Raw genomic sequence first — 22,909 nt, forward strand, 5'->3', positions numbered from 1 at the left:
ACTTGCAGGTAACGAGATTGAACAAGGTATCGGGATACCGACGATCGAATCTCGGGCAAGTACAATACCGCTGGACAAAGGGAATTGAATACGGGATTGATTGAATCCTCGACATCGTGGTTCATCCGATGAGATCATCGTGGAACATGTGGGAGCCAACATGGGTATCCAGATCCCGCTGTTGGTTATTGGCCGGAGAGTTGTCTCGGTCATGTCTGCATGGTTCCCGAACCCGTAGGGTCTACACACTTAAGGTTCGGTGACGCTAGAGTTGTTATGGGAAATAGTATGTGGTTACCGAATGTTGTTCGGAGTCCCGGATGAGATCCCGGACATGATGAGGAGCTCCGGAATGGTCCGGAGGTGAAGATCGGTATATTGGACAAAGGGTATTGGAGTCCGGAATTGTTCCGGGGGTACCAGGTGATGACCAGCGTGTGCGAAAGGGGTTTCGGAGGCCCCGGCAAGCGTTGGGGGGCCTTATGGGCCAAGGGGAGAGGGAACATCAGCCCACTAAGGGGCTGAGCGCCCCTCCCACCCCATCTCACGTAACCAGGAGAGGTGGGGGCGCCACCCCTAGGGCAGCCATCCGTCCCGGCTTGGGGGGCAAGTTTCCTCGGGGGTGGGGGCGCCCAAACCCATCTAGGGTTTCCCCTGTGGCCGTCGCCCCTCCCCTAGGGAACCCTAGGGCGCCTTCCCCTCCTCCCTTCCCCCTATATATAGTGAGGGAGAGAGAGGGCAGTCGCACCCTTCCCATGGTGCAGCCCTCTTCCTCCTCCAACATCTCATCCTCCTCCGTAGTGCTTGGCGAAGCCCTGCCGGAGAACCACGAGCTCCATCACCACCACGCCGTCGTGTTGTCGGAGTTTTCCCTCAACTTCTCCTCTCACCTTGCTGGATCAAGAAGGAGGAGACGTCTCCCAACCGTACGTGTGTTGAACGTGGAGGTGCCGTCCGTTCGGCGCTAGGATCATCGGTGATTTGGATCACGACGAGTACGACTCCATCAACCCCGTTCACTTGAACGCTTCCGCTTAGCGATCTACAAGGGTATGTAGATGCACTCTCCTTCCCTTCGTTTCTAGATTACTCCATAGATTGATCTTGGTGATGCGTAGAAAATTTTGAATTTCTGCTATGATCCCCAACACATTCTATTCCACATATAGTGCTATATCCATGGCTCACGCTCATATATTGCGTGAAGATTGAAAAAGTTTGAGAACATCAAAAGTATGAAACAATTGCTTGGCTTGTCATCGGGGTTGTGCATGATTTAAATATTTTGTGTGGTGAAGATAGAGCATAGCCAGACTATATAATTTTGTAGGGATAACTTTCTTTGGCCATGTTATTTTGAGAAGACATAATTGCTTAGTTAGTATGCTTGAAGTGTTATTATTTGTATGTCAATATTAAACTTTTATCTTGAATCTTTCGGATCTGAACATTCATGCCACAATAAAGAAAAAATACATTGAGAAGTATGTTAAAAAGCATTCCATATCAAAAATTCTTTTTTATCATTTACCTACTCGAGGACGAGCAGGAATTAAGCTTGGGGATGCTTGATACGTCTCCAACGTATCTATAATTTTTGATTGCTCCATGCTATTATATTATCTATTTTGGATGTTAATTGGCTTTATTTTACACTTTTATATCATTTTTGGGACTAACCTACTAACCGGAGGCCCAGCCCAAATTGTTTTTTTTTTGCCTATTTTAGAGTTTCGCCGAAAAGGAATATCAAACGGAGTCCAAACGGAATGAAACCTTCGGGAACGTGATTTTCTCAACGAACGTGATCCAGGAGACTTGGAGTGGGCGTCAAGAAACGATCGAGGAGGCCACAAGGCAGGGGGCGGGCCTACCCCCCTGGGCACGCCCTCCACCCTCGTGGGCCCCTCGTTGCTCCACCGACGTACTTCTTCCTCCTATATATATCCATGTACCCCCCCCCCCCAACATCCAGGAGCACCACGAAAACCTAATTCCACCGCCACAACCTTCTATACCCAAGTGATCCCATCTTGGGGCCTTTTCCGGAGCTCCGCCGGAGGGGGCATTGATCATGAAGGACCTCTACATCAACTACATGGCCTCTCCGATGATGTGTGAGTAGTTTACTTCAGACCTACGGGTCCATAGTTATTAGCTAGATGGCTTCTTTTCTATCTTTGGATCTCAATACAAAGTTCTCCTCGATTCTCTTGGAGATCTATTCGATGTAATCTTCTTTTGCGGTGTGTTTGTGAAGATCCGATGAATTTTGGGTTTATGATCCAGATTATCTATGAACTATATTTGATTCTTCTCTAAATTTTTTTATGTATGATTGGTTTATCTTTGCAAGCCTCTTCGAATTATCAGTTTGGTTTGGCCTACTAGTTTGATCTTTCTTGCAATGGAAGAAGTGCTTAGCTCTGGGTTCAATCTTGCGGTGCTCGATCCCAGTGAAAGAAAGGGAACCGACACGTATTGTATTATTGCCATCGAGGATAAAAAGATGGGGTTTATATCATATTGCATGAGTTTATCCCTCTACATCATGTCATCTTACTTAAAGCATTACTCTGTTCTTATGAACTTAATACTCTAGGTGCATGCTGGATAGCGATCGATGTGTGGAGTAATAGTAGTAGATGCAGAATCGTTTGGGTCTACTTGTCACGGACGTGATGCCTATATACATGATCAGGCCTAGATATTCTCATAATTATTCGCTTTTCTATCAATTGCTCGACAGTAATTCCTTTACCCACCGTAATACTTATGCTCTTAAGAGAAGCCATTAGTGAAACCTATGGCCCCCGGGTCTATCTTCCATCATATTAATCTTCCAACACTTAGCTATTTCTGTTTGCCGTTTATTTTACTTTGCATCTTTATTTCTCTTTATCATAAAAATACCAAAAATATTATCTTATCATATCTATCAGATCTCACTCTCGTAAGTGACCATGAAGGGATTGACAACCCCTTTATCATGTTGGTTGCGAGGTTCTTATTTGTTTGTGTAGGTGCGTGGGACTCGAGTGTGATCTCCTACTGGATTGATACCTTGGTTCTCAAAAACTGAGGGAAATACTTACGCTACTTTACTGCATCACTCTTTCCTCTTCAAGGGAAAACCAACGCAGTGCTCAAGAGGTAGCAGCCCGCGCTCTCGAGGCCGTTGTTTCTTAGATCGGTTGTCTCTCCTCTGGGATTCTAATGTTCTCGGGATCCCTGTCCACCACCAGCAGTGGCGCTCCCTCGGCTCCACCGGTCATGGCTCCGGCCCGCTCTCTCGAGGCCGCTGTTTCTTAGATTGGTTGTCTCTCCTCTGGGATTTTAATGCTCTCTCCTTCCTTCACCTTCAGACCGGTTGTCTGTCGCTCAACCATGCTGATTTTTTTTGTATTTCATGCGCCTCTCTCCTCTTGGATTGGAAGAGGATATATGAGGCAATTCTCGCCCTTTTTTTGACTCTAGAATGGTATATAAGTTGTTGTGAATTGATCTAGAAAAGCAGGTGGGACTAGTATTTACAAAAGAAGTCCAAAATTTTAGCACATGACGCTACTGTTTTTAGCGGCCCAGAAAAAAAATCAGCCCATCTGACTTACGAACCCGGAGACCACATACGAAACGTGAGGACGACCTACGAAACGAAATTTGACGGTGGAACCAAAAAGGGATGAACTTATGGTGGTAAGAAGCAATAGTCCTTTTATTAGTAGGTATAGATATAGATATAGATGTATATATAGATAATTTCCACCAAGCCTTCCAATGCAATTTTCAGTGTTACTCCATCGCCCCACCAAACTGATTAATAGCATCGAACATCTGTTTACAAATCAGTTTTGGAAGTTTGAAAACCATCATAGAAAAATGATGGCATTACTTGAGTTATAGATTTTATGAGAACCTCCTTACCACTGAAACTCAACACTTATCCTTCCATACCTTCATTGTGCAAATTATATCCACCAAGTACCGAGAATAATCACTCATGTATGCTCGAATCAGGGTTGATCGGTTGATATATTAGGGGCCACCTATTCATCAGGTAACTGAAAACGCTTCCATCATAATTTGATTAGGTGGCCATTGGATCTAAATCCAAGGGGCATCCCCCGCATCTTTATTCTTCTTCCGCTCGACGACGCAACCCACGATATGCCCAAGCCACCACCATCGTAACCCCCGCTCTAGTTCTTCTCTGATGACGGCAGATCCCTCCCCCCACCTTGGGATGTTGCAACTCACAACATCGTCCTCGTCTCCAGCAAGGTCCCGACACCCATACAATTTAGGGAAAGGAGGGTTGTCGGAAAGGGGGCATCCTGTAGTTCTAGCTAGAGCGAGTGCACCACCTAGACTTGTCCAATTTCCCCTCTATGATACATGAGCCTTTGTGCCATAGACTAATATGATCTCACACAACACAATATATACTTTTGATCATGCAATTCAAACAGTAAACTTAGATACAATTTAGACAATACACTTAGATAATGGAAAGCAGAAAACCCCTGAATGTTTGTATGCATTTTAAACTTTTGATCAGGCTTATGATTAAGGTTTCTTAGGACTTGTCTCCATAGCTATTCATTGGTCTGAAAAGGCTCCTGAACCTCCAACCCCCTTATTCAGTGGCGTGAGCTTAGCACGCAGCGGCCGTCTCATGAAGTTCAAGAACTCGACATGTGGCTCGAGGTCGACAGCCATGTCGCCTTCCGCCTCCGTCCACTCAAACTCCCTCACGAGGTTTGCAACGAAGTACCCCAACTGAAGCATCGCGACACCCATGCCAGGGCACATCCTCCTGCCAGCACCAAACGGCATCATCCTAATTTCTCCGGCGCTTCCTGCAGCCGCCACAAGGCTCACGCCATTGCCCCCGCCGCTAGCCAGGAACCGCTCCGGCTGAAACTCATCTGGGTCGGCCCACGACGTCTTGTCCCGCCCCAGATGCTCCAACTGGAACTGCACGATCGTCCCTGCCGTGACGCGCTGGCCATCCAGAACAACGTGGTCCTCGGGCATCACCTTGCGAGGAAGAAAATATCAACTATGTGTGACCTTGACTTATACTAAACTTAATAATTAACCTATCGACGAACTTAAAATATAAGTATTCTATTATGAAAATGATGAAAAGTGGAGTATTCTTGCAATAGGACTAACAATTTTCACCTATCTTATGCAAAATCATAAGGTTAGTAAATCATGCTATTAATAAGAGCATACAGACTTCATTCTGGAATTTTTTTCAAAAATCTAAGCATTTTCTATGTATCCGTTCTAATTTCATCATTCTACATAAACTGTTTTGATTTACTTTTTTCATAGCATTGAAGGAATTTTCCATATTTAAACGAGAAATCGATTAGAGAACAGGTTTTTTTAGAACTGGAAAGTAGTTACTTGCTCACCTGCCTAACCACAGAGGGCACGCTGGGGTGCAGACGGAGCGCCTCCATGAGCACAGCATTGAGGTACTCCAGCCTACCAAGGTCTTCCTCGCCGACCTCCTCGGCGTCCACCCCGACCACAGCCTCGATCTCTGTCCGGACGGCCTCCTGGACGTCCAGATGCTTCACCAAGTTCGCCATGATCCACTGCAGCTCCGCGGTCGGGGGCTCCGTGCCGGCGCCAAGAAACTCGGAGCAGAGCCCCACAAGCTCACCGTCCGTTAGCGTTTGCTTGCGACTGGAAGCATTCCCACCGTAGGCGGAGTTCCTTTCGTCTGCGACCAGGAGCTCGATGAGCGTGTCCACATATGCTGGGGCTTCGCCGGACGGTCGACGCCGCCGGCCGCGTCGGGCATTGATGAGCGGGAGGTACAGCTCCTCCTGCTGCCGCCTGAGCGCGGCCAGCTTGTTCCACCGTTCGCGGTAGATTAGCCTGGTCAACGCCGGGAGCGCGGCGAAGACACGCACACCAACGAGGGACCAGATGAGCTCCTCCGTGTTGTCGGCCATGGCGCGGACGAGGCCTGCGTCGACGCCATCGCCGAAGCACATGGTGGCGTTCAGGCCGAACATAGCAGCGTGCATGCTCTCGGCCGCGAGGGCCACGCCGTCGTTAGACTTAGACGTGCACTGTTCACGAAGGTCCGCGACGAGGCCGCAGAGCGCGGCGCGGCGGGCTGGGGCGTAGAGGCGAAGGCACGACGGGTGGAAGACCTCGGAGACGAGGTTGCGGCGGGTGGCACGCCAGAGCGAGCCGTAGGGCGCAGAGGTTATGTTGTGGTGGCGCTGGCCGGAGAGGACGGCGCTGGCCGCGCTCGTCGGGGGACGGTTGCAGAACGCGCCCCCGGCACCGCCGCGGACGAGGAGGTGGTGCGCGGTGACACGGTCCGTGACGACGACCTCCTGCCGCAAGGCAGCGGAGAAGTCACGTACGAGACACCACTTGACGGCGGCAAGGCGGGTTCGCATTTCCTTGATCGGCGGTGCACGCCGGAGCAGGCTGCCGATGACGACGAGGAGCGTCATGGGAAGCAGGAGGAGGATCAACTCTTGCATGGCGTGACCGTACCGGACTTGCTACTTGCTGCTGCTACTTCCCCTTCATACCACGTAGACGTTTACTAGTGTTTATATAGACCTTGTGAAGGTTGATTAAGTAAACCTTTGTAGATGTAGCATTACTCTTTATCCATCGATGGCTTTACCCAGACGCGAACAGGAATTTTAATTGTGAACGTCTTCTGGCTGGCCAGCATTGTTGAGGTCGGGGTTATCCCAGTTCAAATTCAAAAATGAATAAAAGTTGTTAAGGTTCCCATGAATTAAGGACCACATGACTGTATCAGAGTTGTCAATGACGATCGAGTTGACAAGTGGAAAGCAAGCCATCGTCTTTGCTATTCTTTTGCGAGGATATGCCACACTTCGCGGGAAGAAGGAGAATGCCACACCTCGACTTGCTTGACAGGTTGGCATCTTACGGATGAGTATGCTATGGTAACGTTAGAATGAAGACCAAGCTATGACTTATTTTTATTTAACTTTTTGATTGAGAAAAAACTATGCGGCAAATGTCGTGTTCGAAAACTATGACACGCGTTTGCTTAAAATCGGTTAAAACGTGAAAAATAAATTAAGTAATTGATGACACAAACGTGAAACAATTAACACCGATAACCATCAATGCAGCAAAAAATTACCCAAATGCAATTATATCAATGTCAAAAATTCGTGACTCGCAGTGAACGCCCTCTGCATCATTGGATCCCCTGCACAAATTCCAATGTGTTTGCTCCCACACCCTCCTCCAAGCTGGTCATAAGAGTGTCCGAAGTAGGGATGTCAATGGGTACCCATTACCCATGTACCCTGCGGGTAAAAACCCTATTAGGGCAAGGGTATGGGACAAAAACTTGCCCATGGGTATATAAATGGGGAAACCTTAAACCCATCGGGTAGAGCAGGTACGGGTATGGGATCATATAACCCGTACCCGCATACCCATGTACCTTGATAAAATCTAATAAGTACGGACAAATTGTGCCTACCCTTTGTCTTGAGTTTGTGAACTTTAAATGTATGACTATGTGCTACTATTTATGACTATGTGTTGATGTTTTGGTGTGTACAAGAAAATATTGATGTTTATAGAATGTGTTGATGTTTATGATGTGTTGTTTATAAGTACTAGTAAGCTTGCACGTGCAACACACGTTTTTACTAATGCTCGTTTTGAAGATCGAAAATAGTTTCATGCCAACGGGATACATCTATTCCTAACTAAAAACACAACAGTTTTAATTACATAAGTTTGCACGTGCAACACACAATAAAAGCTCAGCAAGAAATTTTCTCCGCCCCTTCTAAATATACGTGAACCAAATAAGCTACTAATCTTCTTTTAAATTAGACCAATGCTCCCTTGATCAATTGAAATTTCATAAATTTGGTACATTGAATAACTACTGAGGGAACATAAAAAGACTTATTACATATCTTTTCTAAATATAAAATGTATATCTTGATCAAAGTCTTCTATGTTGTAATTCAGCTTCATGTGCATATAATTCCTAATGTTAGCAATAATGGACATTAAGATATGGTCAATCCAAACATCAAGAAATGACAAAGTGGAGTAGAGCTAACACAACCAAAAGTGATGATGGCATCTTAATTCGAAATATGAAATTAAAATGTCATGTAAATTTAAATTAGCATAGCTCACACGCAGCAAAATTTAAGGTGTCTGTGCAAAATATTTGGATGGCAACAAATGTAACACAAAATGATAGATTCCGCAAAATCTGCTCCCTGTATCTTCGTTGAGGATGGGGACGGCGAGGATTCACGTGTTAGATGTTGGATCCGTGCTCGGGTGGCCGGATCATTGCTGGGGTGGCCGGACCATTGCCGGAGGGGCGAGCGGGATAGGGGAACCTGTACATGTTTCTATACATTCAGTTCAGTCTGGTTGTAGCAAGTGCAGTTCATTCTGTTCAGAGTTAAACATGGAAGGCATGTGCATTTGGAACAAGACCTTCCTTAGTAACAGTGTTCATCAATTAAAGCATGCGTTTGAAACAAAAACTAAATAAGAAACATCTATCAAATTTACATCAGTATATCCACTAAATCCTAAAATCATGCAAAGCACTATCACCAACAGACGGTAACATTTCATGCAATTCTTCATTCTTCAATCTGTATGTGTGGGCTCGTGGTTGGCCGTACCTGCACATAACGTAACCTATAATCAATACACCTCGAGTGCAACTCACCAAGCAAGTGCATGCATCTCGTACATATGCAGACATCGCATAAACAGAGTGCAAGGCCATGATTTGCAAACTGTAATCGCTAGCTAGCAGGTAGCAGCATGCACAAAGAAGCTAGCTAGCTTGTGCTCCAGTCTTCGGTTTCTATTTTCATAATGGTAACAAAATGCATCAATTTCAAGGTTCAAATCAACACAAACAGCAGAAAATTCAATGCGCGCCCCATGGAGACCGGAAGGACCTCCGTCGCCACAGCGGCAAGCGGCGCCTGAGCTCTCTTGGCCGGCATCAAGGAGGCGATGCGATGAATGACGCCCTCCGGCGTGGCTGCCAGCGGACACGGCCACTCCCGGGGGCAGCTGGTCCTCATACACGGCCACGGCATCTCCCGGCGGGCGGCGCTACATGCCCCAACGGCGCCCTCCGGCGTGAAGCGGCCGCCGACCCGGCAGGACGTCCTAGCGGTGGAGGCGTTTTGCCAAGACTGATCGTATCGAGATCGAGGGGACGTGATTTGAGTGGGATTAGTTTTCTGGGGAGAACGTGCGTGCATTAGATTAGTGGCTAGTTAGCGGGAGGCAGCGGTTTTGTTTTTTGTGTTTTCCTTTGAAAGAGGCAGTAGAGGATAGCGGCCAGGCTAATGGCATGGTGGGTAATTAAAGCATAAAATACGTTTAATACGTTGGAGCAATGTAGACCGTCAGATCACACGATTTGATGGATAGGATGAATGGGTTCTCCGCCCTTTCGTGCTTTTATAGGGGTAGTAGATGCATTGATGTTATTATGTGTTGTCCTTTATAAATTATGATTATATGTTGTTGTTTATGATTATATGTTGCTCAAATTGATGGTATCAAACGTGGGTGTTTTTATCCACGGGTACCCATTTACCCTGTCGGGTGAGGTATGGGACAAAATTATACCCACTGGCGGGTATGGGTACGGGTGGTGGGTAAGCTTAAATGTGACGGGTAAGGGTATGGCCATATGGGGTGGCTTGCAACTTACGGAATACGGCCACGGATCCATGATGGTCTTATCTGATTGAGTTATGAGGGGCCTCATCACTTGAAATTAGGGGCGGGAAGTTAATGTAAATAAGCCACGTCCGTCCGTAGCAGGGGATCCGTAAAATAGTCCTCATAGGTGTAGCATTTTTGGTCCGAAGGAGGCTGGTCAAGAATCATATTAGAATGGGCAAGTTGCCGTGAGAGTCCAAGCGCTGCACCAAGCGAACCGATGGATCAGGTCGGTAATTTTCTTGAACAAATCTCTATCATTAAGGGAAAGTTGGTTATCTCGCCTCCCCTCCTGCCCGGTTTTTTCCTCCCAACGTTCTCACCTCTTTCTTTGATCCCAACCGATGTCACATAAAAAGACCATCATAAATCATAAATATAGTAATAATAACGAAACAAAATCAAATCAGTACTTTCAAAACCGTGTCCTGCATTAAATCAAACTTCTTTTGCCTTTCCCTACTCATTCTCCAATCAAATTAATTAAATGTTACCAAAATCTAGAATATGGTGGATGTAAGGTATATGTCAGACAATATTGATGTACTAGAATACTGAAATCTTATCTAGCTGACGTTCACTACGAGAGGGATGGCAAACGAACCCTCTTAATGGCAGTTTTAGTCGGGATCAAACGGGTCTCTCACAAAAACGGTCAAGTTTCTCTGAAGAAACTATCATCCCTCACGTCAGGAAAGTCATTCACAAATGACACCCCTCGTCGAAATACACGGGCTAGTCGCCCTAATTTAAGAGTATATAAAACTAAAACTTCCCATACATAATTCGACCAAAGTCCAAATAGTACCACAACCACAATGGAAAGCATGACAGATATAACGGTCCCGAAATCTAAGTAATAACCTAGCTGATCGATGATGATACGTATGAAGATCTCTAACTGAACTAAGCGGCCCTGCTGTCCTTGGATGCGTTGACGGCGGCCTGCCCCCTGAGCCTGCCGGTCCTCCGCGCCCCGATCTGTCCAACCTTCTGCCCGGGAGGCGCGTCGCGGCGGACCGTGGACGCGTGCCCGATGTGCTGGTGGTTGCCTCCTCCGTGCGGGTGGTCGACGGGGTTCATGGCGACGCCGCGCACCCTGGGCCAGCTGTTCCTCTTCACCCTGAACTTGTGGTACGCCCTGCCCGCCTTGAGCAGCGGCTTCTCCGTCCTCCCGCCGCCGGCCACCTGCCCCACCATCGCCCTGCACCCGCTCTGCACCACCTTCTTCGCCCCCGACGGCAGCTTGATCCTGCACGCACGTACGCACGGTTGCACACAAGTCAGATTAATCTACTGGTCTCCATCCATGATCCATCCATGCATGCATACAAGATCGATTAAACTTGCCTGGTGGTGCCGTTGTCGGAGTTGTGGCTGATGACGATGGCGTAGTCGCCCGAGGCGCGGGCGAGCGCGCCGCGGTCACCGACGTGCTGCTCGACGTTGCAGACGACGGCGCCCTCCGGGAGGGACGCGAGCGGGAGCACGTTGCCGATGGCGACGACGGCGCGGCGGCCGCAGTAGACGGACTGGCCCGTGTACATGCCCTCGGCGGCGACGAAGAGCTCCTTGCGGTGCTTGTAGCGGACGGGGTCGCGGAAGTCGAGGCGGGCCAGCGGCGCGCCGCGGCCGGGGTCGTGCACGATGTCCGTCACCACGCCCTTGAGGTACCCGTTCCGCTCGCCGTAGTCCAGCGCCCGGAACCGCGCCGGGCCCTGGCGGTGGTGCGTGTGCGACTTGAACACCGAGCCGGCGCCCTTGCGCTGCGCCCTGATCACGCGGCCCATCTTCTCCTCCTCTTCTCCGGCGGCGGCAGCGAGGGTTTTGTGTTCGTACGTGAGACGTGATGAAGGCGTAGGCGCGAGACGGCCGCGTGCATATATAGGCTTCGGTGGAGTGCAGCCTACGAAAGCGTGGTCGACGGCTGCGATCGGTGCACGGGTGGGGTTTGGCTGCCCGCCGTCCGATTCGCTCGGGTGCAAGCTGCTCGTGTTCGATCTGGTCACCAACCACGCATGCCTTTTCTTTCTTTTTTTTTTAGAACCAGGATTTCTGTTGCATGGTGAGGTCTGATATTGTTGCCGCATGAGCATGTTTCGTGACAACATACATTAAGCACGGCATGATTATGGAAGTTCACGTTGAAGTCATGGTAAGAAATCACACCAACGAACATGAAATACTACCCCTCGAATTCGACTATAAATAGCGTCACCTTTGGATAAATAGTATTTGACACTATTCACATCCGATTTTGTCTTTTTTTTCTCTAAATGTAGTTCAAATTAGGAATTGAAACTTATTGAGATTGTACATTAAACATGGATGTGTGTCTCTAAATATTTTCAAGAAACTGAACATGTTTTCTATCTTCAAATAGATTGAACATGTTTTCTATCTTCAAATAGATTGATCTGATTGATCTCGCCTAAGGACAGATCCTATACTAGCCCCCCCCCCCTCCCCCGGGTCTCACACATAAGCAGAGGCGGAGACAGGGGGGTGCGAGCAGGGGTTAGACCCCCCCCCCCCCCATGACGCTTCGTTAGTAGGTACTAGTATTACCAGTAGTTTCTACATATAGGTGTCATGTGTACAGGCTGCTTCTGATCTTTTTGTTGTTGGACATGAAAACTTTCTAGCCCAAGTGCCCAACTGCCCAAGGCCCAACGTGGAACCATCAACCGAGCCTCGATTGCTAGATGTACGTATATATCAGAAAAAAGAGATTACCTGTTATCGATCTACCCTTATCCTCCCGATAATTTCGTTCGTGCGATCAAGTCTTCTGGTTCTGTACCTTCCTACGCCGCCGCCCGCCCGCCGCCGCCCATCGCTCGTTCACCGTCGACTCTTGCAGCTTTTGCCGCCGTCGCCTAGGGCAGTGGTCCAACACTTCAGTGCATGCGATTCAATCATAAGACAGAAACTACTTGTGTACTTCATCGGCATCATACATACATCAACAGATCAACTTCAACTCGGAATCAAGGTACGTCACTGAATCACTGTTAATCTTGGTGAATTAGCGCAATTTCTACAGAGATAATATTTTAATTTACTGCTTTGATAAGGTAGCATAATAGTTTTCTAATGCCACTCCTTGTTTAATGTTCCAATGACTGAAGGATGAAGAGGAAGAGTACAGCAACAATAGATTTGTTTTTCAAGCCTATTGCTTCTAGCTCTAATGCAACTGAAAATGCAAATCCACCGGAGGAGCAACCTGTTGTAGATGATACTTCCAGCCCTAATCTAGTTGATATGCAAACTGATGATCACAATATTGTGGCACCACTAGAAACTTTAGAAGAAGGTAGAACTAGAAGCACAAAATATGTGAGGGATCTTGGTACACGCCAACAGATTTGGGAACTCCATCCCGATAAGCAGGATGAAGCACGTCGATTCTATGTTTCTAAGGGCGCTTTTCATCCATACATGAAAGAGTATCCATATAATGGAACAACAAAAAACCGCCGCCGATTCCAGTATAGTTATTTCACTGATTGGCCTTGGCTAGAGTATTCACTTGTCACACGTCGTGCATACTGCCTCTATTGTTTCCTCTTTACGAAAAAGCCAACTGGAAAGTGTGGTTCAAGTGCATTCACAGTGGATGGATTTATAAACTGGAGAAAGGTGAATGATGGCAAAGATTGTGCTTTTATAACCCACATGGGCAAAGATTCCAACTCAGCCCATAGCTATTCAGCCTGTTGTTATGAAAATCTAAAAAATAGATTGAACCACATTGACAAGGCGATGGTACAAGTATGTACAAAAAAGGTTGCAGCTGCAAGGTTAAGACTTAAAGTCACAATTGATTCCATTAGGTAAGACTAAGTTTATTTGTTTCAACAATTAACCAGTATATTTTGTATTTATGTAAGACTAACATGTCCCTTGTCTGTTATTTCATTAGGTGGTTAACATTCCAAGCTTGTCCATTTAGAGGCCATGATGAATCTCCAGGATCCCTAAACCAGGGTAATTTTCTTGAGTTGGTAAAGCTTTTGGCTGCTTATAACAAGGATGTCAGAGATGTTGTCTTGGAAAATGCTCCACAAAATGCTAAGTACACCTCACACCCCGTTGAGCAAGAAATCCTTGGTTTACTTTCCAGGAAAGTGCAGAAAAGTATTAGAGAAGAAATTGGCAATAGCAAATTTTGTATAATGGTGGACGAGTCTAGAGATGAATCTAAAAAGGAGCAGATGGCACTGGTCATTCGGTTTGCTAATAAAGAAGGGTACATAGATGAGCGCTTCCTTGACATCATACATGTTAGTGACACTGCTGCATTGACTCTCAAGGAGGCAATTTGTACTGTCTTAGAAGATAATAACCTGAATGTACAAGATATTAGAGGTCAAGGATACGACGGCGCAAGTAACATGCGAGGGGAATGGAATGGATTGAAAGCTCTAATATTAAATGAGTGCCCATATGCTTATTATGTGCATTGCATGGCTCATCAGCTCCAATTGACTCTTGTTGCAGCATCACGAGAGGTACACGAGGTGCATAATTTTTTTCAGCATGCAAATTTTGTGATAAATGTTGTTAGTGCGTCGTCTAAACAGAATGATGAGTTATTAGCTAATCAAGCTGCTGAAATTGCACGTGGCGTTGAATTGGGTGAGCTTGATACGGGAAAAGGGGCAAATCAAATAGGCTCTTTACAGAGGCCGGGAGACACGAGGTGGAGTTCTCACTTCAAGTCAATTAATAGCTTGAGGAAGATGTTTGCTGCTACGATTGTAGTTCTACGAAGTGTAGCAAATGATCGTTCAGTCACAAGATATTCTCGTGGAGATGCAGTGGGCGCCCTAAAGATGATTATCTCTTTTGATTTTGTATTCATTATGCACCTGATGGAGAAAATTATGAAGATCACAGATGTTTTATGCCAAATGCTCCAAAGAAAGTCTCTGGATATTTTAAACGCATTAGATTGTGTTGCAAACACAAAGTTTCTACTTGCTGAACTAAGAGAAGATGGCTGGGAACCACTTCTAAAAGAGGTTAAATCTTTTTGTCTGAAGCATGATATTGACACCCCCGATTTTAGTTCCAAGTATGTCTCTTTTCCTATATCTAGATTGGAATATAATCATCACAAGTATTTTAATCTAATATATGTTGCCATTTGTAGGTACGTTGATATGACTAAATCTCGAAACAAGCATGACAACACCACAACACTTCACCACTATAAAGCAGATGTATTCAATGTTGCCATAGATCAACAGTTGGTCGAGCTAAATGACCGGTTCAGCGTTCAAAGCACTGAGCTATTGAGGCTTTGTGTATCCTTGAATCCACTGCATGACACATTTAATGTGACAAAGATATGCACTCTAGCAGAAAAGTTTTATCCTGCTGATTTTTCTAACCAAGACCTGGCTCGGTTAGAGTCTCAACTTATCCATTTCAGAATGGATGTTCGCTCACATCCAGACCTAAAATGCTTGCATTCACTTGCTGATTTGACTGTTGGTTTGTTCAAAACTGGTAAAGTTCAGGACTATTCCATGGTTGATAGACTATTGCGGTTGGTTATTACTCTTCCAGTTTCAAAGGCAACCACTGAGCGAGCCTTTTCTGCTATGAAACTAGTGAAGACGCGTCTTCGAGGCAAAATGGGTGATGACTTTCTTCAACATTACATGATTGTCTACATTGGAAAGGATATAGCTGCAAAAGTCACATCTGATGAGATTATCCACATTTTCGACGATGGTACTCGTAGAGCTGAATTTCAGTTGATAGATATGTAACTTCTTTTTTTGCTAAACATACGTTGTCATGCACTCGTATCAATTCTACTATTGAGACTATATTCTTGTGTGGTGTATAATTTGAAATGATTATTATCTGTCTCACCCCCTTCATGTTCAAATCCTGGCTCCGCTCCTGCACATAAGACTGTGAAAGTTCACGTAGTGTCTCAACCCATGACTCTTTGAAATCAACATTCTCGATGTCCGCTTCATCGACGACGACTTCAAAACCAATACTCTCAGCGTCGTTGTCCACTTCAACAGTGCCGATGTGGACTTTTTATTTGCCAAGCTTCATGCCTTCGTCGTTCATGTTGTCGCCTCTTATCACTAAGCTTGTTGTCCTTGCAATTTATGTTGCCGCTCTCAACGCCAAGCTTGGTGCCCTCGCCATTCATGTTGTTCCCGTGTTCACCTTGATTGTTGCCTGTGGCAGCACTAGGAGTCAGAATAACTGATGTCAGAGTTATATGCATGTGGACATATAAACAAATTACGGTGAACCCTAGTGCAATTAACCAGAATTTTATGATGTTTCTTGCCCAGGTAGCCTTCGGCCACCTCGATATGGCCAAGGCACACGGCAAGCATTGCTTGTCTTGCCCTAGGAGATGTTACAGCTGGTGCTATTGACACCACGACATCCTTGACGGTGGTGATTCACGCCTTTGAAAGAAGACACGGACCGAAAGACGAGCACCAACGACGCACAACAAGCCGCAAACCCCATAAACATCGGTTGCGACTGTGTCATGCGAAGGTTGGACATGGAGCTTCACATCGTTGTAGATTGTAGGTGACGTCCTTGGAGACATCGCAGACATCATGCATTGATCAAAACCAATGACAAGTTCAGGAACCTTCTTTGTGTTAATGTCATCTAATCCACCGTGCTAGTCGTGGTCTTCGTCCTCTTGACTGAACAACCCCATCGTTGGATCCTCTTCTTCCCCTGAATGAACAGGGCCATTGTCTGGTTATTCATCAGATTACGTTATTCTTCCAGTTAAATAAACATATTCACTTTTTGGAAGAAAGGGTGACCTGCGAATTTGTTTGGTAGTAGTTACAAGTTAGCATATGTGCCGTCTTATTGACTTTCCTAGGGCAATGAATAAAGCTAATATGATCAAAATTGCAAAATTACAATCATCGTAGATAGCCGCCGCTGGTCCGATCGAATAACCCCCACCATATTTTGCACCATCTCAATCACTTCCAAACACTCGGCTTCCTCAATCAACTTGTACAACCAACATTACCTGCAAGATCGAGTATCGCCAGCTTTAAATATTTTACTACTAAAAACTAGCCACTCTTACCCCGCAAAAAGAAAAAGAAAAAAAAACTAGCAACTCTTGTAGACATGCACTCCAATAAAAAAAATCACCAATTTAACAAATCATCAAATTTCCTGGATCTAGGTGAAAGAACGCCAGCTGACTGCGGAAGCTGAAGCTGCCGTCAAACCAGTCGAGGAGGACTAAGCGATCGCCGGGGATGTCGAAGGCGCCGCCGCGGGAAGACCCGTCGCCGACAGGCGTCGCGGTGTCTCCGGAGGTCGAGGCCGCGCTCGCGAGCGGCGGGGCGGTCGTCGCCCTCGAGTCCACCATCATCTGCCACGGTAATAATCTTCGACCCCTACTTTTCCCCTTCGGAGCAGAGCAGAGGACCCTCCCCGGCGATGCGCCCTAGCTTAGCCTCCACGGGGTTCTTGATTGGCGTTTCCGTTGCAGGCATGCCCTACCCGAAGAACCTCCAGACGGCCATGGAGGTGGAGGCCATCGTTCGGGAGAACGGCGCTGTTCCTGCCACCATAGCCATTTTGGATGGTGTGCCACATGTTGGTAAGTTGTGCAGGGCACCATCAGGGTGTTCACTTGATCTGAAAATGTTACTAGCCTACAAAAACGCCTTACATTTTGATATGGAGGTAATATCTTCTACTAGTACTAATATTCTCTATACGGTTGTAGGGCTTAACAGTGAGCAGCTGAAGAACTTGGCTATAAGCGGAAGTCAGTTTCAGAAGACAGCTAGAAGAGATATCGCACAAGTTGTGAGTACCTTGCTCGACACATTTTCGTCCTTCTTAAGTCAAACTGTACACTCTCGTGTAATCATTAAGCATTGCGCTGAAATCGGCATGCCATCATTCATGGAGGAGTTAAGAATGTGTATTGTTTTTCAAATTTGTGATTTACCTCATGCCTAGATACATAGCTCCTCTGATTAACATTTATGTTTATCATTTTGTTGTTTTCCTTTTTTGATTGTTTTACTAATTTTCAGGTTGCGTCAGGCGGCAATGGTGCTACGACAGTCTCTGCCACCATGTTTTTTGCTCATAAGGTTCTTTGAAGAAACACTCCGTTTTACTTGTCTTATTTATCTTGGTTTTATTTCATAGCCATCTGTAGCTAGCACCAAATGTTTCTCTGTATAATGCAATTAATTTATTCTGAAATTCAGGTTGGCATACCAATCTTTGTGACTGGGGGAATTGGAGGCGTACACAGATACGGTGAAAAAAGTAAGTAGCTTCCAGTTTACGTTCACAGTGTAGTAAAAATGTTCCAATTGATTTGTTCGAATTATGAAAGGACAGTAGTTGTAGCACATTTCATTGACTATTATCATGAGATAAATAAGGTTGGAACAGCTAATTTAGGCATGTTGCTCAGTATTTCTTACAGAGTAAGCAAGCAAATGAACTTATTTCTTCGAGGATAGCATAAAAAACTTTACATTTTAAGTTCATGATATTTTCTTAAGAAAAGTTAATTTATCATAGCATTGATATTGTATTTCGCGTCTGTTTGAGTTTCTCTATCAAAGAATATGTTTTGCTAGACTATATGTGTTAACACTTAGCAGGCAACGTATATAGATATTTCTTTTGAGTTCTTATGATTGTAGTTTTTTCAGTCTTATGTCTTTTGCAGCTTTCTGTTGTTCTGTTTTTAATTTAGGATGCTGGTATTACTCTATGATGTATAGTTATACATTACTGGACTTAAACCTCGAGACTTGGAGTACACACTACATTAACTTGATTAACATAGGAAGACTAGACTATACGTGTTAACATTTAGCAGGAAACATAGATAATATTTCTCTTGAGTTGCAGCTTTCTGATATTCTCTAGTTAATTTAAGATGGTGGTTTTACTCTATCTATAATATATAGTTACAGATTAGTGGACTTAAACCTTGAGATGGGGAGCACACACGACATTGTTAACTTGATTAACATATCTTGCTTAAATATCATTCTTTGTAACGGTCATGAAAGACTAAACTTGTCTGCTCAATGCTTGATGGACACAATTACCATTTTGATGCAGCCATGGACATCTCATCTGACTTAACTGAACTTGGAAAGACTCCTGTGGCTGTTATTTCAGCTGGTGTGAAGTCCATTTTGGATATCGCACGGACGCTCGAGTACTTGGTATTATCCTTTGCACATTCTAACTTTTTAATAAATTTTACTGTCGGGGCCTCCCGTAAAATTTTCCGCTAAAATATATAGCTCTTTCGATATGTGAAGAATAAACTTTCATGTAGATTTTTCTGCTAGGCATTGGATGCTTCACAGGCTGTACCTATATTCTTCTGGCTTGGTATTTAAGTACTGATGGAGCAGCTTCCAGTAAAATTCTATAGCAGTGTTGGTTAGAATGCCTGAACAAAGAAGCGTAGCAATATAAATACACTCTGAATATCAAGCTACATATGCACAGAAGAAGGATTGTCTTGTAACAAAAAGTAGCTGCTACATAATTGTTAGCTTAGTTATTATCACCCCCAAATACTGATGCCTTAACATAGGAACGAACAGCTGCACTTGTCTTGAAAATATTAGAGAAATCTGGATTTGAAACAACAGGAAATTAAGAACTGGAAATGAGGTGGCACAGAAAGTAGACAAGTTCCGATGCAATTTGGTAATTGACAACTTCCATTTAGGAAATATTGGCTGTTGCCATGGAAGGGCCTCTTTTCTGCCCACTAGGAACTCCATAAATAAGAGGACAAGGATCCAGTGTCTTGTTCATTCTATGGTACATAATTTTAGACCAGCCTCTTCAAAGAATTTATAACAACATGCACTTGGTGGTAAAGGAGTTATAGCCTCTTCAAATTCAGATTATAGCACTAGATGTTCCTTGGAGGCTTTATAATCTGGTCTGTTTCTGACAAGACATCGCGGTAGATGCAACTTCGTTTTGGTACCTAATCAATTCTTATTAAATGATCGTATTGACAGGAAACTCAAGGGGTAACTGTTGCTGCTTACAGAACCAACGAATTTCCAGCTTTCTTCACAGAAACCAGTGGATGTAAGGTAGAACAATTTTACTTCTGTCAAACAATAAAGTTGGTCTTTTTCTTTGCCCAATACATTAGCGTCCAGGGATTGTTGTGAGTTCAAAATGCACTACAGTTCTGAAAATTAATGTTTTTCATGTTAGATTATGTAGTGCAAAGCATGGGTTGGGAAACAGTTTTGTTGAGGTAAATTAAAAGTAGATGTCTTGCAGCTTCGGACACAAATTTAAATGAGAAAGTATCTATTCTAAATAAAATTAAGATGGGTTTTATCATTTATGCCACTAGTTGTGGATGCCTTGACTAAGTGACCCCTTGCTTAATGTAGGTGCCATGTCGCGTTGATTCTCCAGAAGAGTGTGCGAAGATAATATGTAAGTATTAACATTAGACATGTGAAACTTCTGCATTTTTTATTGAATTTAATTTGTGAGACTTTATTTGCGTCGCACTATTTGGTAGTACATAACCAGAAGCACCTGAAGTCAACTTTTCCCGTTAAAGATGTCAACTTTTTTATTAGGGGATTCTATATCCTGATGTGAACTTAGAATCAATTAAAATTCATAACTACCTCCGTACGCTAATGTAAGACGTTTTTGCAGTTCAAATTTGTACTGCAAAAACGTCTCATATTAGTGTACAGAGGTAGTAGTATCCTACTTGAAATCTACACTTAATGTGATCAATAATGATATCTCCAGCCAGAAAACCCCCAAAGAAGATGGCATAAATTTGATACTCTTACCCATCTTCCATGCCAGCTGCCCTCCTCAGTACGGAAGTAGTTATCTCTAAGGGTCACAACCTATTTTCTTTTGGAATGTTTTTCAGGCTTAATTGAGAAGTGCTTACTTGAGTCTATTGTGATGCAGATGCAAACCAGAATATGCATCTAGGATCTGGAATTCTTATTGCAGTGCCAGTTCCCAAGCAACATGCAGCCTCAGGAAAGGTTATAGAGTCTGCAATACAGCAATCCCTCAAGGAAGCAGAGTACAGTCCCAGTTCCCAGTTCCTTGCTCTCTTCTCTCTTTCTGTATGTGTACGTGTGCACGTGCATGTGGGTTAACATGTATCTTTGTGAACAATATAAATGTCAATCTAATTGTTTTGCACTTTGTTTCTCAGTGATAAAAAGATAATAGGAAATGCAATCACCCCCTTCATCCTTGACAGAGTGAAAGTACTAACTGGAGGATCTTCATTGGAAGCCAGTATCCTATAATTTTATTTTCGACTTGTGGTATATTTTAGGGATATTGCATGATTTATCCATATTCATTTTTAGTTTTCGGTAGTTACTTTGCCTATTTCTTAAATGTGCAGTTTGTCTTTTCTACCGTTCTCAAATTCTAACAATTAAATATTGAATTAGTCCTTGTGAAGAATATGGCGAAGGCACAGGTGGGCATACAATTCTTGCCCCTTTCTTTCGTGTTCCTCTTGTGGTTTCCTACATTTCCAGAAACTTCTCCTTAGCGTATTCAGACATTGCACTTGTGAAGAACAATGCTCTCACTGGTGCTAAAATTGCTGTAGCCCTTTCAGATCTTCGCAAGAGAGTAACAAACAGTAAGTTGATACTGACTTCACTAAAAAATTACAGGTGGTTCTATTAGTTACCATCTTTAGAAAAACATCCTGATCCTACCATGTGTGATTCAGGGTTTGGAAAAGTGCCAGCAAGCGGCTTCGTTCCTATTTTCTAAGCCTTGGTCTGCTCATCCCAAACATTCCATGTTGACCCTCTTATTCCAATGGATATGTATATTCTCATTTATACATACGAAAATACAGTTTCAAAATGCAACAAGCCAGAAACTAGGCAAAGAACCAGAGTTGTTGAAGCAGATCTTGTGCAGTACTGGTCTAGACAAGCCCAAACCCTGAATGTTTTAACCATAAAGCATGGAAAAATTGCTGCTGCTGTCGAGTTGCGTGATCATCTATCTATTTGTGGTTATCGAGAAACCACGTTAGAGCTAGATCCTTTGTTTATGATGGCAAAATCTGACTGTTTTGGAACTGCTGTAACAGGGCCTGTGAGGTCTGCGCTATAAAACTCCTGCTGAAGGAGCTTGTGAGGTTGATGATGCCAACAGTTGACCGGAACTGTAGTGTCACCTCTGAAGCCGCCAAAGACACCCATTCCTTGCACATCATGTATCATCTGGCTTGCGCATTCGGTTCTTGCTTTTTTTGTATCTTGTTGGGAGAATGTATCAGCAGTAACATCTGAATAAATAAGTTTTTAGCGGACGTGTCGTTCTGGCACTATGAAATTATTACCGCCTTTGTTGCATAGATGCGTAGCCGGATGGTTGGAAGGGACGGCAAATCGCGAGCTCCTATCTGACGCCCGTTGTGTGAGACAGTCAAAGCCTCGCATTGGCGCACTCTCGACTGGGCTGGCCCATTGTAGCTAACTGGGCACTGTAGGAGCATTTTTTTGTCTGGTTTGTTATTCGGGTTATAAACCCATTTTTTCTAAGTGTGTATATTTTGGAATTTCAAGAACATTTTTTAAGTACATACAATCTATTAAAATGTGAATATTTTTGAAATTCCTAACTTTTTTTAGAAAATCCCAAATATTTTATGAAACTGTGAATATGTTTTGAAATTCCAAGCATGTTCTAAAAACCACAAACATTTTTGAAAACATGAGTTTTTTATTAAAAAAAAGTGTGAACATTTTTTAAAGATTTTTGAACATTTTCTTAAAGAAGGGAACATTTTTTGAAACCCAAGCATTTAAAAAAATCTTGTTTTTAAAAAAATCTAAACATCTTCCAAATAGGGATTTTCTGAACATTTTCTTAAAGAAAAAACAGAAAACCAGACATGAACCTACTAAAAAGTTCCTAAAACGGGATTTTTCCTAGAGCGCGAATGTAGCTGGTAAATGGGCTGGCCCATCTTGATCCCTCGGTCATTCACATGGGCGAAGCAAAGACTATTTGACTTATGTTGTTGGTTTGGTTACCATGATTTGGGCTTACAAGCCCACTAGAAATCTAT

The 22,909-nt window shown here is 44.2% G+C and overlaps 4 protein-coding genes across 5 annotated transcripts; 2 read left to right on the top strand and 2 right to left on the bottom strand.

Moving 5' to 3' along the window:
* Window positions 1–4,421: 4,421 nt before the first annotated feature.
* Window positions 4,422–6,559, bottom strand: LOC125554225 (cytochrome P450 89A2). The gene is made up of 2 exons (XM_048717807.2): window positions 5,427–6,559; window positions 4,422–5,040 (listed from the first exon to the last, which is right to left on the bottom strand). The coding sequence occupies exons 1-2, from the start codon at window positions 6,519–6,521 to the stop codon at window positions 4,600–4,602; spliced, it is 1,536 nt and encodes a 511-aa protein (XP_048573764.2). The 5' UTR covers window positions 6,522–6,559; the 3' UTR covers window positions 4,422–4,599.
* Window positions 6,560–10,533: 3,974 nt separating this feature from the next.
* Window positions 10,534–11,597, bottom strand: LOC125554224 (large ribosomal subunit protein uL2z-like). Its single transcript, XM_087519825.1, has 2 exons — window positions 11,113–11,597; window positions 10,534–11,014 (listed from the first exon to the last, which is right to left on the bottom strand). Exons 1-2 carry the CDS (start codon window positions 11,550–11,552, stop codon window positions 10,669–10,671), a joined length of 786 nt encoding a protein of 261 aa, XP_087375951.1. The 5' UTR covers window positions 11,553–11,597; the 3' UTR covers window positions 10,534–10,668.
* A 1,290-nt stretch (window positions 11,598–12,887) lies between these two features.
* On the top strand, window positions 12,888–15,548 carry LOC147976689 (uncharacterized). The gene is made up of 2 exons (XM_087519826.1): window positions 12,888–13,601; window positions 13,691–15,548. The coding sequence occupies exons 1-2, from the start codon at window positions 12,895–12,897 to the stop codon at window positions 15,546–15,548; spliced, it is 2,565 nt and encodes an 854-aa protein (XP_087375952.1). The 5' UTR covers window positions 12,888–12,894.
* A 1,408-nt stretch (window positions 15,549–16,956) lies between these two features.
* Window positions 16,957–22,190, top strand: LOC125552841 (indigoidine synthase A family protein). Of its 2 annotated transcripts, none has more exons than XM_048716534.2 (12): window positions 16,957–17,175; window positions 17,288–17,398; window positions 17,528–17,610; window positions 17,844–17,903; window positions 18,024–18,084; window positions 18,898–19,004; window positions 19,824–19,901; window positions 20,214–20,259; window positions 20,761–20,881; window positions 21,017–21,102; window positions 21,377–21,460; window positions 21,926–22,190. In XM_048716534.2, the coding sequence occupies exons 1-12, from the start codon at window positions 17,052–17,054 to the stop codon at window positions 21,946–21,948; spliced, it is 984 nt and encodes a 327-aa protein (XP_048572491.2). In that variant the 5' UTR covers window positions 16,957–17,051; the 3' UTR covers window positions 21,949–22,190. The 2 variants fall into 2 exon arrangements, with proteins under 2 accessions (XP_048572491.2, XP_087375097.1); XM_087518971.1 differs by lacking the exon at window positions 21,926–22,190 and adding an exon at window positions 21,554–21,901.
* The last annotated feature ends 719 nt before the right edge of the window (window positions 22,191–22,909 follow it).

The sequence above is a fragment of the Triticum urartu genome, chromosome 4A (assembly GCF_056163025.1).
Source record: "Triticum urartu cultivar PI428250 chromosome 4A, HENAU_Tu73, whole genome shotgun sequence".
In the NCBI taxonomy this organism is placed as follows: domain Eukaryota; kingdom Viridiplantae; phylum Streptophyta; class Magnoliopsida; order Poales; family Poaceae; genus Triticum; species Triticum urartu.